Here is a 14,321-nt window from a genome sequence, read left to right as displayed (position 1 = left end):
AAATTGTTTGAAAATATTCTCATTTTCATCACAAACGCATCCAACGAACACTCGCAGAGGAAAAGCAAATGATCGCGCGTGTGGTCACGCGTGATGGACGCGTGATACCCAGTGAACGGCCGTACCGCTGACTGAAACGGCAGGCTCAAAGGTTGAAATTCAACATGGCGGCTGTTTATTTTCCAGTTAAATTTATTTCATGCGAACTGGCTGAGACAAGTGTCCTTCCGTGAACTTTGAACAGCTCTTTGAATGACTTTATTGACAACCTTTCACGAAGGATGAACCACGATGGATTGACTAAGTTCAGCGCGCCTCAAAGCAACAGTACATGTCAATTGAGATCGATCGAAGAATCGAACTGCAGCGAGGAAGAACAAATTGTTCAAAAGAAAGCATCTGTGTGTCGATAAGTGGCATGTATGTAGTATTACTTTCTTGTTTCTTAACTTTGATGTGCCTAAATGTTGAATTGAGCGAGCTTGTGAAGAAAATCTTTCGCTGCTATTTTTACATTTGCTATCACAACATTGCCGAATTATATGGCTCTGAAAACGCTCCGAAAAATGTCCTAACTGCCTTTTCTTCGCCAATATTTTGATTGTTATCTATAGATTTATGCTTGATTAGCTATTTCGTACCGATTTTGTGCCAAATTGAGGCAAATAAATGGCTTTTGTGTTTCGGTGAATTTTGATGAAATAGCAAGAAATCGTTAAGTCACGTGTGTTTAGTTCCTCAATACTAATAGAATATTTAAGTCCCCAGACATTTTGTGGCATTTTTGTGAAGTTTAATGATGGATTTCATTACCCATGTAAGAATAATGTATATAAGTTGTTGCTCATGAGAGATATTGGGCACTAGTTAAAGGCTATTTCCAACTGTACGAAATGTGTACCTTCCAAAAGACCGTTTGAGGAGAAGAAATCAAATCGGACGGTTGAAGTGAATTATTGTACTTAAAGCCTAATAACCAAAGAATATAGTGCAGTGAATTTTATTTTCAGAAGTCTTTTTTTCTTGTGGAAGTGGTCAATCAAAGTCAGCTAATTAAATATGCATAAATTAGTGAAAAATGGCCATTTTTGCAAAAGGTGCCATAACTTGAAGGGAATAAAATATTTTGAGTTAATGTTTTGCCACAGTAAATAGCTCACCATACCCACCATTTATGCTAAGTTTGGGCGAAATCGGTGATATGAGCTGTATCACTTGTTACCGGGTTCTGCCCTGTTCTCTCACGGGCACACTCTTAAATACAAATGTGAGGCTATGCTCGGGCATATAAAGAGTGTTCTCAATAAATAAATAATTTTATGTGCTTTGGCATCGAGTGGGACTGCCCTCTCTCTCGTACCCCGTGCAGGCTGTGGCGGGTTCCCCCTCACCATTGCTGGGATAATGCTTTGTATGTTTGTGCAATGTAATTTTTAATGATTGTTATGAAATAAAACGGCCACACCTGTGGCCAAAAGATCCCAAATTGGGAAATGTTTTGTTCTTTGTCCCAACAACACATATTACTACCAGCAAATTGTAATTAATTTCGAAGGAGCAAAATACATAAAGGTTCTAATATCATCATAAACATCGTCATCATTAACTTTATTAGTCAAAATTTGATCTGGCATATTAAAAAAAATTAAACTGAATATAAACTGCATATCAGTCCTGCCAGGTTTGTCTGCGTTATATACCTCATCAAAATAAGATTTTGAAGGACACAATATGAAGCAACTGAAGATTTATAAAAGTTATTAGTATGTTATGGCAACTGAGTTGATACCGCACTGTTAACATGATTTGTTGATCGCCTTAATTTTGCTTCTTGTCTTCAAGTTTTTGCGTTGTTGAGGTATCTGTTTCCTAAATTGGTTTTCGATGATGTTTTTTCTTTAACGCTTAATTTCGTTTGCGGTTTTGTAATGAGATTCGGATCTGTACTTTTCAATGCGTTTAAATACGACACCTTTTAGACTTAACTGAATTTGTTTTGTCGCTGAAGTCGGTGTGACTTCAATTGTTTATTACAAAATATTTCGCTTGATGATAGTGACAATGTTTACTAGGCCTAAGGCGAGCGGGAAGGGGAGGGAATAAGGGGTCTCTTTAATGACAGGCATACTCGTCTTTATTTTCGCATAGTAGAATCGTTTCAGTTCCGCCTAAGATGTTGCATTTCCAATTTACACAATAGCTACTTATTATCATGTTAACTTTTAGGATACGTCTTCAACGTTAACGCGTAAGCCACGAATAAACAGCAACTAGTTAATAAAAAAAAACTAATGTGCTTGGCTTGGCGCGCTTTCACTCTCACCAGTGCTTTACAAATCTCTCATTTTAGCATTTACAACTTGTTTTCGTTTTCGATAAAAGGTCTAACACGCGCCAAAGAGAACAGCATTTGATTTCCGGTTTGCTTCCTTGACCCATATACTTCAGTACTAAATGTATAATACTGGTTGCATGCACGCTAGCTGGCAATGATCAAGTTGTCAGTTACACATTTTAGTTAATCTTTGCACGCTTTTTCTTGTAAACAAAATGTCTGCAAGTGATCTATATTCAGCATGGATGCAGCAAGTACAGTGAAACCTGTATTAAGGGGGCGGGGGCACCCAAGGGACCCTCGCAGATAATCACCTTCCCAGACTTCTCGTGGACAAGAGATCTGGAAACGAGATTACCTCGCAGGCATCCGATTAATAGAGTTTGCTCAATATATGCGGCCAGTTGATTTGCAGAAAATATGGTCACAAAATATTAGGACTAACTGACGCGGTGTCTCTACGACTTACTGACTTAGACCCTTTCGCTCCTTGTGGAGCATAGGTCCACGGAAACCATTACTCGCCATCTTTAATTTGTCTGTTTTGGACTATCCTTTCAAGCTGGCACCAGGTGTAGCCTGCTTTGCTCGCCTCGTCATCTACCGTCCTCCTCCAGCTGTTTCTTGGACGGCCTCGGCTCCTCTTCCCCTGTGGGTTCCATCTCAGTGCCTGCTCAATCCAACCCCACTTTCGCCTTCTTATCTGGATGTTGATCCTTTCCTGATCAGTTATTGTCCATTAGTGGTCCTCTCAGCATCAATCTGAGCAGCTTTACCTGCTTCGTACATGGTCCTGACGTTCCACGTGCCAAATAGTGTAGTTGTTTGGGTAAGAAGAAAGGTCGGCATCGCTGCTTCCCTTTGGCTTTCACAGCGGTGGGTCATACTAGCCCCCGAAGGGACATTCTCTTCTCCAAAGACAGATGTTATTTTGTGCATGTTTCCAAGGTTTCTGTAATTCTTAATATCCGTTTGATGCGTGATTAGCCCTTCAAACTTCACCAGAGCCCCGTTAGTTGTGCTATATTGCCTTAGTCTCTGTTCCGTACGGTATTGATCCTTGTAGTCTAGATACACGAAAACAAACAACGAACAGATTTGTATAACTAATTTTCCGTAAATAAAACAAAAACACGTCGTTATTTTAAGTCACTATAAATCTTGATTTTTATTTTATTTTTACAAGGCTCATAGAAGAGGACGTCATGAATGACATAGAAGACGTTATACAAGCCATCAGTATCGGCTTAATGGTTGCTACTTTCCTCCTCAAAACTAGTCGTGCTCTAAAAGCAATCGAGATATGCAAAGAATGTTTGATTTACCTCAATAATGAAGCACTGAAAAAAGAGGAACAATTTGTCAATTCAGCTACCACTGCTATCTATCTAACAATGTTCAATGCATACTCCATTCTCCCTGTCTACACAAATGCAATAAAATACGGCATACAACTTCTTGTCATTTACCGCGAGTCTGATGAAACAGCCAAAGAAGGGAATATTACCATAGCACTAGCCAACATATATGAACAGCGGTGTGAATATGCAGAGGCAAGAGAACTTTATGAGAGAGCGATCATTATCATGATAGAAACTGGTGACAGAAAAGGAGAATCATGCGCTTATGGACAATGCGGAAAGATGTCTTATTGTCTTAGCGAATTTTTAAAAGCTAAAGAATATCATGGGAAAGCACTTGCGATCAGTGTTGAAATTGGTGACAGAGCAGGAGAAGCAGCAGATTACGGGAACTTAGGAGTTGTGTTTCGATCTCTTGGTGAATATGACAAAGCTAAAGAATATCTTGAGAAAGCACTTGTGATTAGGACTGAAATTGGCGACAAACAAGGAGAAGCAGCAGATTACGGGAACTTAGGAACTGTGTTTCGATCTCTTGGTCAATATGACAAAGCTAAAGAATATCAAGAGAAAGCAATTGCGATTAGAATTGAAATTGGTGACAGAGAAGGAGAAGCGAACTCTTACGGAAACTTAGGAAATGTTTTTCACTCTCTTGGTGAATGTGACAAAGCTAAAGAATATTATGAAAAGGCACTTGCGATTAAAATTGAAATAGGTGACAGAGCAGGAGAAGCAGCAGATTACGAAAACTTAGGAACTGTGTTTCGATCTCTTGGTGAATATGACAAAGCTAGAGAAAATCACGAGAAGGCACTTGCGATCAGAATTGAAATTGGTGACAAAAAAAAGGAGAAGCAGCAGATTATGGAAACTTAGGAACTGTGTTTCATTCTCTAGGTGAACATGTCATGGCTGAAGGATACCTTGAGAAAGCACTTTCAATTAGTAAAGATATTGGAGACCTTGACAAAGAGTTTGCTTGTCTTTATAACCTAGCAGTGGTGAAGATATCCCAAGGGAAGATCGTGGAAGGGTTTAACCATCTTCTTCTGAGTATTAACAAAACTGAGAATTCGCGCGGTTCTCTGAAAGACAACGATCAATTTAAAATATCGTTTTCAGACGTCCACAATTCTCCTTACCAGGGTCTCAGCGCACTCTTTTGTTTTTCTGGAAACCCTAACAATGCTCTTTATGTCGAAGAGCTAGCACGCGGGAGAGCCCTAGCAGACTTGATGGCGACTCAGTACTCTGTTGAAAGTGAAATCTCAGCTAATCCACAATCGTGGATTGGAATTGAGAATATTATGAAGGAAGAAAGAAACTGCGTCTGTCTGTACATTTCTAATTATGCTCAATATGTGTTTTTGCGGCTTCTCAAAACAAGTGGAGTCATTCATTTTCGAACAATGACAGTAAATGAAGACATTGTTGGTGCCGGGTTAGTTGGTAGGTTGCGTGATTTTTTATATAAAAGCTTCCGCAGCTTTGGTATTTTACCCGAGGAGAGTTGCGAAGATCGATCTTTAAATGTTATTGAGCCAAAACAGAAATCATTCCAAGAATTCGAAGAGAGCCTCGTAGGTTTGCGACTTGTCGAGGAAGACGATGGAGAAGGTCAAAATCCCGAATCAAGCGTTTCTTTGTGTTACAGAATGCTCATCGCTCCTGTGGCTGACTTACTTAACGAGCCCGAGATCATCATTGTTCCTGATCGCTCCTTAAATCAAGTTCCATTTGCAGCGTTACGTGATGAAGGCGGAAAGTATTTATCAGAGACATTCAGGGTTCGCAATGTTCCTTCATTGTCAACTCTCAAGCTCATTCAGGACAGTCCAGCAGACCATCACAGTCAGACTGGTGCACTGATAGTGGGTGATCCTGTGGTTGGCCGGGTATGTTACATGGGACGTGTTGAGAACTTTAAACCATTGCCTTGTGCAAGAAAGGAAGGAGAGATGATTGGAGAAGTGCTGAGCGTACAGCCTTTGTTAGGACAATGCGCAACCAAGCAGGCGGTACTCAAAAGGTTACATTCAGTGAGTCTGATACATTTTGCTGCACATGGAGATGCTGAAAGAGGAGAAATTGCTCTTTCCCCTCTGCGCCTCACCAATGAGATTCCACAAGAGGAAGACTACTTATTGACAATGTCTGACATTTCGCGAGTTCGACTCCGAGCTAAGCTGGTGGTACTTAGCTGTTGTCACAGTGGGTGTGGTCAGATCCGAGCCGAGGGAGTTGTTGGAATCGCTCGAGCGTTCTTAGGATCGGGTGCACGTTCAGTACTAGTGGCACTGTGGGCCATTGAAGATAGGGCGACAGAGCAGCTGATGCGTCGCTTCTATGAGCACCTTGTTCGTGGGGAAAGTGCCAGTGAGTCTCTTCACGAGGCCATGAAGTGGATGAGAGGTAACGGCTTTACCAAGGTTTCCGAGTGGGCACCGTTTATGCTGATTGGGGATAACGTGACATTTAAATTTGGAAATTGAATTTGGAAATTCTATTAAAATTTTTCGCATTTGTTACTTAAAGAAAGGACTGATAAACGTTTTAACGTTCACATAATAAAACTTTTATCCGGTGGCGTTTTCTTTGCTTTAGGGCTTTGGCGGCTGGCTTCTCGTGTGTGCAAAATAGCTGATCAAAACAACAGTGAAAAATTTTTAATAGGAAAATCTTAACGATAACTGTCCAAATTTCCCGCCAAAATTACGAAGTAAATATTGTCTTAAATAATAAAGATGGTAAATTTTAAGCTCGGTGATAAACGATGAAGAAATTGCTCAACATGACACGAGCGTGGGACAAAGAAAAATCTGAGTCCCTGACGGGAATCGAACCCATGGCCTCCCAGTTACCGGTTGGGCGCTCTAACCAACTGAGCTACGAGAGACTCGTTGTGAGAGCTAGCGCTGGACCATTTACTAGGTTGATATGTGACACGCGTCCTGCATACTGCTAGGATCAGCAATGTCGAAATCATCAAATGTGCAGTAAATACCATTTTTATTATTTACTACACATTTGATGATTTCGACATTGCTGATCCTAGCTAGTAAATGGCCCAGCGCTAGCTCACAACGAGTCTCTCATACCTCAGTTGATTAGAGCGCCTAACCGGTATCTGGGAGGCCATGGGTTCGATTCCCGTCGGGGAATCAGATTTTTCTTTGTTCCACGCTCGTGTCACGTTGAGCAATGTTTGTAGACATTGTAGTGCATGTAAAGCAGCGCTATATATTTTTTGTGAGACAGTCGTACGAAAGTTTGATTATCAGAGTTATGCTTTGGCATGAGAAAGGTTTTATGTATTGTTTAAAGATAAGGTGAAAAAAGCCTTTTACTCTACTTTACTATTACTTTTCATTGTACAATGTCACACGTTTGACATTTTTTTTTATATAATTTTGCAGTCAGTTATAATTTCATTGATTCTTTTTAAGGAATACGACCTGTTTTAGTCTCAAACAACGTTTTGACCTCTTTCTTTTATCCAGTTTAGTTAATGATTTTCTTATCTTTAACCTACAATCTCGGACAAAAAGGTTGAGACAGCTAATTTTCACCAATTTTGGTACTACAGCTCATGTTTGTCAATTCCCCTCCCCTATTTCAAGTAACCTACGTTTTCAATCTTGTCGTTTTATGGAAACAAAGCCTGGGGAATTGAAAACCTCATAAAACAACATTGAGTGGGGGGAGAGGGGGATAACACATTTTTTACAAGCTTGCCAGTCAGGACGTTTGCTAAATCTCTCTGGAATTCGTTTGTCTCAACTGGTTTTGTCCGGGATGTTATGTCTTCCTAAATATAACTGAATAAAGACGAGTGGAAGCTTAACTATAATGTAGTAGTCTTGCCTGCTTATTTAGTTAGTAGTTAATAGTATATCCTTAACGCATTGGGATTGCATCGGACAGTCGACTAGAAAACAAATTCTCAATACACTTTGTGCCCTTCTTGCCTACATAATATGATATAGCTGTTCAGTGTGAAAATAATGAGACACTTGAACGGTCGCCGAAAGTACGTTTCTGATTACCCTATGTATGGGGATGTAGATTCAAGTGTAAGAGGATCTGAAGTCTTGTTGCTAGGACACCTCGAACCCAAACCGCTGGCTCGGTCAAATCAGCGAAATCCTGTCCTGGCTGAGCCCATAGTTTTCAACAACGAGGTTGTCTGTCTGGATTGTTTTTGGAGGCTCGTAAAGGCTGATTTATATGGTACGATTTTGTCGCATGTGACAAGCTAACGACGCGCCTATGGCACTGAGTCGTAAGTGAGTTGTAGGTTTGATTTACACGATACAATTCGTGTCGTAGGCCTGTCGTAAGTATGTCGCAAGCATGTCGCATGCGACAAAATTGTATCGTGTAAATCGGCCTTAAGACTTGAGCTGGTTGTGGTTGGATAATAAGTACCGTAAAAGATTAATTAAGCGCCGAGGCGTTAAAATTAAAATGGGTATTTACAAAGAGAATTTAAAACTGTGTTCATGTTAGCTCTTGTACTTAAACAGCAATACTAGCATAAAAAGACTATGGGAAACTGTGTTCATGTTACCTTTTGTATTTTATTCAAAATAATTTTATATTAAATGTTGCATACTTTGTGCGCGCCTCACTTAATTAATTCTCTCTATATTCCTCTCAGTCTCACAGTCTCAGTGTTTCACCAGTTGTTGAAATAAGCGCCGCTCTCGAATAAACACCACCGCATCTTCAACAGGGTATATGAAAATTATCGTGTGCTTTAAAGATCTGCCACTTTTACAGGCTTCGTTAGAATTGGACATGTTAGCGGCACCGTGGTCAAATGGTGGAGGGCGTGTCGGTTTACAATAGGCCCTACTCCACCATCTCGTCCTGACCACTTAATAATCGGGTCGTTTTATTGTATTCCCGACTCTGTCAGCTGGACAAGCGTTTGGTTAGTTTAGGAGCAGTGGAAACAATGAACAAAGCTCGCTCTCCCCAAGCCCCAAGCCATTTTCAACTAAGCGAACTCTTTTGCTTATGCTTTGCCGATACCATGCACAGAGAAAAATATTTTCCAATATTTCATATTTACTCCACCCTCTCCTTACTGTAATCTTCAATGTAAATGAAATGAGGCGGCACTTGATGTAATTACATAATAATACGTAAGAGAAGCCAGTTTCCAGGCTAGAATTGGCTACAAGTCTATTTTTTTACGGAAACAGTTTCGTTGAAAAACTCCATTTTTAAGTCACAATGTAATTCTAGACTGACATGATTAAACCAGCATAATTCCCGGCTACCATGGTTACCGAGCACTTAACCTATTACTTGAAAAAATAAGCTGTTATCATTTGAACACCTCTTTATCAGCCCTATCTATTTACCAACCAACAGTTGCAAGATAAATTTATATCTATTAAACTGCTCTCTTTTTTACCAAAAAGTATAATTTCATCTCGAATTTGAGTTATCTTTAATTATGCTTTACTGAAAACATCACATATGCTTATGATCATGTGCATTGAATGAATTTGCCAACTAGCCTCCACCCTCTCCCCCCCTCCTCCTCAAAGCAAATAAAAAATGGCTGCATGAAACAATTATGAAACAATTATAAATTTGCAATTTTTCAAGCATCCAGAATGTGGTAAATTTTATGGCTTCTGACAAAACATAAACGGAAAATAAGACTAACATGTCGAAATTGTTCCTATTAAAAATATAATTCCACAAAATTAAAACTATCATATACCAGAATAACGCCTGGTTACCATGACTAAAATAGCCAAAGAAATCAGTTGTTTTCACAGTTTACCTGTGCGGAATGCACAATAGTTTCCTAACACACTGATTTATCAATTCAATCTATTTAGAAACCAACAGCTGCAAAGATAAATTCCAATCAGAATGTTCTTTTTTGCCAAAAAATATAACATAACGGCGCTTCGAATTTTGGTCATGAAAAATTACTTACGAGGTTTTGCATAAACTGTTCGATAAAAAGAGCTTGACGACACTTCCAAACAATCGGCATTGTCTTCTAAAGGACTCAGGGGCATTTCGTTCAACTCCCTTTTGGGAATTTGTCACTTCAGGATCTAACGAAACCGAAACTGTCGGCAGCTTTTGCAGTCTCGTTCGTGCCCGCAAAACGTCATGGGTACCCCACTTTTCCCGGGCGACACGTTTCAATGGGCGCCGATCCGTAATGATTTGACGTACTGAAGACATTGCAAATGCCCGTCATCTTGCCAATTAACCCCCACCCTCTACTCCCCCTCCTCCTCGACGTAATTAAAAAAAGGCCTTACGAAATAATTATGAATTTGTCTAAAAGTAAATTGATCGTTTGATATAAATTCAATGTTCCAGGCGTCTAAATTATGGTAAATTTCTACTTTTGCAAGAGGTGATTTCGTTTAAACAGTTATTTAAGTCGATCATAAAACATAATTACAGAAAATAAGAGTACTTACGCCGGAATTATTCCTACCTAAGAAATCAGTTGTTATCACAATTTGCTCCCAAACCGGGTGCACGGTAATTTTCAAACACACTGATTTATCAATTCCATCTATTTAGCAACCAACAGCTGCAAGATAAATTCAAATTGAAATGTTCTTTTTTTCACCAAAACTTGTAACACTAACTTGAATATAAATCTTTCTCGTTTTTACAAAGAAGTTAAATACTGGCCTTGATTCTTTTCATTTCTCGCGCGTGAACTCAAATTCCTAACTCATAAATATAAATCACTGCTCGTTAACCAAAGAATTATTACTAGTTTGGATTGCTTGTTTGATTTCTATCCCACAATTTGTTCGTTAATGTCAAAAGTCGAGATAAACCGATAAACGGAAGGCGTTAATTAACGCAGAAATACTGAAATCAATTCAAAAGAAGGATCTAGAAGGTTTTTTTTTTCAGGCTGCGTTTTAAAAGGTCTTTTTTTCATATAACCCCTGCGATGATATTTTACTTGGAAAAAGTGGTAACAATTATTAGTGAAGAAAACTAAAAGTGAGATGTCTAAAAAATAAATCACCTTGATGGCCTATTAGATTTATCCTATAAGAGATCTCTTATGATTTGTTTAGCGAATTACAAATGTTTAGATAAGGCTTCCGTATTGTTTATGATATCCGGCTGAAATATATGATTATCGTACTCTTACTAGTTGTACCTATCGGTAAGTGCCAACGAGCGAAATACTCATGTGTAATATGCGAATAAAGTGCTATTTCTCTGGTGTTCATAAATGACACAGGCTTGATAGCCTGCGTAGCAGGAGCCGTAGTTTCCATCGCGCGTATTCTCGCGATCGCGCACTCTTTTAAACAATAAACACACTAAAAAACGTACACAGATGTCTGCTACGCAGGCTACGTGTTTGACAGATTGATAACTCTTGACAAATCTTTCTTTTCAACGTTAAAATTTCACAAAAGGTAGGCAATAAATGAGGTTTAATCACTGTTTTTTAAATACAACAAGCGATGGTTAAAATGTTTCCGTCCACAAAAGTGATAGTTGCATTTCAAGAACTTCTTATAAATCAAGTCCCAAAATCAAAACTGCTAAGATGCGTTTTTAAAAATAATTTTCAGTAATCAGAGACAGTAATGCACGGGTCAGATTTCAGTCTCGCATGGGAAGTGTCATGTTCAGTTACGCAAAACTTGAAAAATTTGAACAGAAAACAAAACTTGAACGGTCAAGGATTATTTGGAGACAAAACTTTTATTCAAGTTAACATTACATTTGCCGTTAGAAGCAAAAAACGCTTGACTTTCTTGTTTGTATGACATGCAGTAATATTAAGCCTGGTTTTCACTAGCGACGCACTGGCAAGCACAAGTGCAAGCACAAACGCAAGCATAAGTAGTTCGAGTCAAGTGAAAACGAACGTCGGCATAAGCACAAGCACATTAGCATAAGAATATGATGTTTACAAGTTAGAAGGCTCCGTTCTCCCTGCAAATATTGTGGCAGAAACTCTCCCTCCTCTACTCGTGTGACGAAGAAAGTGAAAGCGACTAATAAAGGAGAAAAACGAAACATTTGGGATTATAAATATTTTTAAAGAAAGCATTCGTCTCCGTTTTTTCCGCTACTCGAGTCCGCGCTTGGGCCTTTTTGTTTTTTTTGTCTACACTTCTCCGAACATTCTCGAAAAACGTTTGTCAAAATCAACCGCGGCCTCTGCGACTTTGTTCAAATGCTGGAACGAGTACTTTAATTGGCTATACACGGCTAGACGTAAACAATTTTCTTGTGCTTATGCGATGTTTGTTTTCACACGAACGCAAGCACAAGCGCAAGCACAAGAAAAGGAAAAATTTTGATCCGTGTGCTTGTGCTTGCGCTTGTGCTTATGCTTGCGTCGATGCCGTTTTCACGATGAAATAAGAGCTGTTATGCTTGTGCTTGTGCTTGCGCTTGTGCTTGCGTCGTTAGTGAAAACCAGGCTTTAGTGAGCGTCGCTTTGTATTCATCCTACGCGGAGCGAAAATCCTGGAAAATGCGTGCCAAATAAAATATAAACGGTATTTGATTTGGAATAAATAATCGGTCAAACAATAACTATAAACACAATCAACACTAAAAGGTAGCATTTAACCGACTTCAGCACTCTCATAAGTCAAGAAAACTCTATTTGAAGTCAACAGTCCGCTTTTGATTTTCATGTCTCTCTTCGATCGTAAATCAAAGGACTCCAAAGTAGAAAGATTATTTTATCGCTTTGAAGACCTTGATGTTCATTTTTTCGGCGGTCGAATATTCTGTAGGGTATTCTCTTTCGATTTATAATTTCCTAAAGGTGTATTGATCGGTAAAGGGATAAATTACCACATCGAAAATTTTAACAGCGAGCCGCGTGGACGCCATTTTGGACATTTGCTCTCTAGCAAGGAGTGAGAGACTGGGAACCAGTTGGGAAGAACAATACAACCCAAATATGGGGTTTACTTACACCCAAATATGGTAAAAAAAAGTCCCTTACGCAGAACTTAAGATTTTCTCTGCCTATACACTCATACGCACATGGCTCTATGATTCTGCCGCCTCGACAGCCTCGCCTCTTGGCTCGGCTGTCTCGTTGGCAATTACCATTCAAGTGCGCAATGATTGAATAATCCTGAGATATCTCTTGAAAAAGGGCCACCACATTTCGGACGCTTTGTGACATTTTTTCAGCCATTGTTTGAAGAAGGAGTATTTCACAGCGTCCAAAAAAAGTTTCTTTTCTCAAATCCAAGCTCCTTCTAGTTTTATTTTTATTATTCCTTGGCACTTAAAAGCCTTTATTCTGACTAATGAATTTCACACTAGTATCTTCGACTGCCTTGTCGATATTTCTATTAGCAGTATTCTTTGGTCTGGTAAGGTAAGTGGCTTCAAATAATCCTATGTTTTTGGAATTTAGACTGCTCGCTGCTAAATCCCGATTGTAAAATTTAAAACTCTTTTGTTCTCAAATTTCAGAACATCCGATGATTCGTTTCCAAAGCCGGCACCGGAGAAGGGACAAAATGTTTGCGCGTTTGCAAGGGTGAAACCGCAATTGGTGTTACGAAGAAATGCAACTTCTGCGAGGAACGTTATAATTGATTCAATTAGAAAAAGCTTCCCTGGCCTTACGTACGGATTGAGTCTCGGTTGGAGAAGACTTTTTCGATGGGGATTAATTGCGGGCCCAAGAGAGGCCCGCAACCCTAATCTTGACAGTGACCAGCGGATTACGTTTTACGCGTGCGCGCCACGTTAATAAAAAGCGAACAGAAAACGGAAGTTGAAAATTTTGTTCTTCCACTAAGAACGATCGGAATGCGAAAAATGTGTCAATCACGACAGTTTGTCGTAACACCGGAAGAGAAAATCTGTTCTCCAAGAACGATTGCCTCATAAGATCTAGGCTTCTGTCACACGGAAGATTGCAAACATTACAATTTGCAGACTTGTTTTACGGGTGTTGCTTTTGCGAAAATTAGCTCTGATTGTATCACGCATAAACCACGGCAAAGCGAATGATTCCAACAACGGTTTTTCTCGAGAATTTCGTTATAACACTGACAATATAATAATAATCACATCTCAATAGCCAATTCCCTCTAAAGCGCGCCTGCAGGGAATCACGGTAGTTGTATTCATCAAACCATGCGCGAGACTCAGCAGCGTGCATCGTTGCTGAGTCTCGCGCGTGGTTTGATGAATATAACTACCGTGATTCCCTGCAGGCGCGCGCTATAGAGGGAATCGGGTATTCACACCGCGTGCTCGACTACAGTTCACTAAACTGTCAATCCGACAAAAAAAAAACTCTGACTGGTTCGCGGCCGGTTAGCGGCAATTAAGCGTGATTTATCATGAATCGCGCCACGTTAATAAAAGGCGAGCACAACATAGCGAGTTTACCGACTGAGAAAGACATTTACAACGACTGGTGAGCGGCTACTTCGATTTTACAGAGCAAATCTTTCATGTGTTCGTTCGTACAAAGCTGCAAATGATTTCGCGCGGAAAACACACTCGACGATTCATCTCGCAAAGGATACCGCCCGCTGTGAGCGGGCCGGATTGAAAAATACCGCCCGCTCCCGGAACCAATCAGATCGCAGGATTTGTAGAATACC

The 14,321-nt window shown here is 39.7% G+C and overlaps 2 protein-coding genes across 3 annotated transcripts in view; both read left to right on the top strand.

The window, feature by feature from the left end:
* LOC144653084 (uncharacterized) overlaps window positions 1–13,479 on the top strand; it is a 46,235-nt gene extending 32,756 nt beyond the window's left edge. Inside the window, exons 2-3 of one of the 2 annotated variants that reach the window (XM_078513012.1) lie at window positions 12,928–13,075; window positions 13,174–13,479. In XM_078513012.1, coding sequence (XP_078369138.1) covers window positions 13,005–13,075; window positions 13,174–13,456 — 354 coding nt within the window. In that variant the 5' untranslated portion in view covers window positions 12,928–13,004 and the 3' untranslated portion in view covers window positions 13,457–13,479. The remainder of the gene's footprint in view (window positions 1–12,927; window positions 13,076–13,173) is intronic. The other variant, XM_078513019.1, reaches the window with a different exon arrangement.
* Window positions 4,481–6,636, top strand: LOC144652950 (tetratricopeptide repeat protein 28-like). The gene has a single exon (XM_078512849.1). It carries the CDS (start codon window positions 4,608–4,610, stop codon window positions 6,189–6,191), a length of 1,584 nt encoding a protein of 527 aa, XP_078368975.1. The 5' UTR covers window positions 4,481–4,607; the 3' UTR covers window positions 6,192–6,636.
* Window positions 13,480–14,321: the final 842 nt, after the last annotated feature.

This window comes from Oculina patagonica, chromosome 1 (assembly GCF_052425735.1).
Source record: "Oculina patagonica isolate OP01 chromosome 1, crgOcupat, whole genome shotgun sequence".
In the NCBI taxonomy this organism is placed as follows: Eukaryota; Metazoa; Cnidaria; class Anthozoa; order Scleractinia; family Oculinidae; genus Oculina; species Oculina patagonica.
Note: the sequence above shows the minus strand (reverse complement) of the source record. Positions and strands in the feature narration are given on the sequence as shown.

Coding starts and splice junctions, on each gene's coding strand:
- LOC144652950 (XM_078512849.1), top strand. CDS start 4,608: ATGGCTGAAGGATACCTTGAGAAAGCACTTTCAATTAGTAAAGATATT.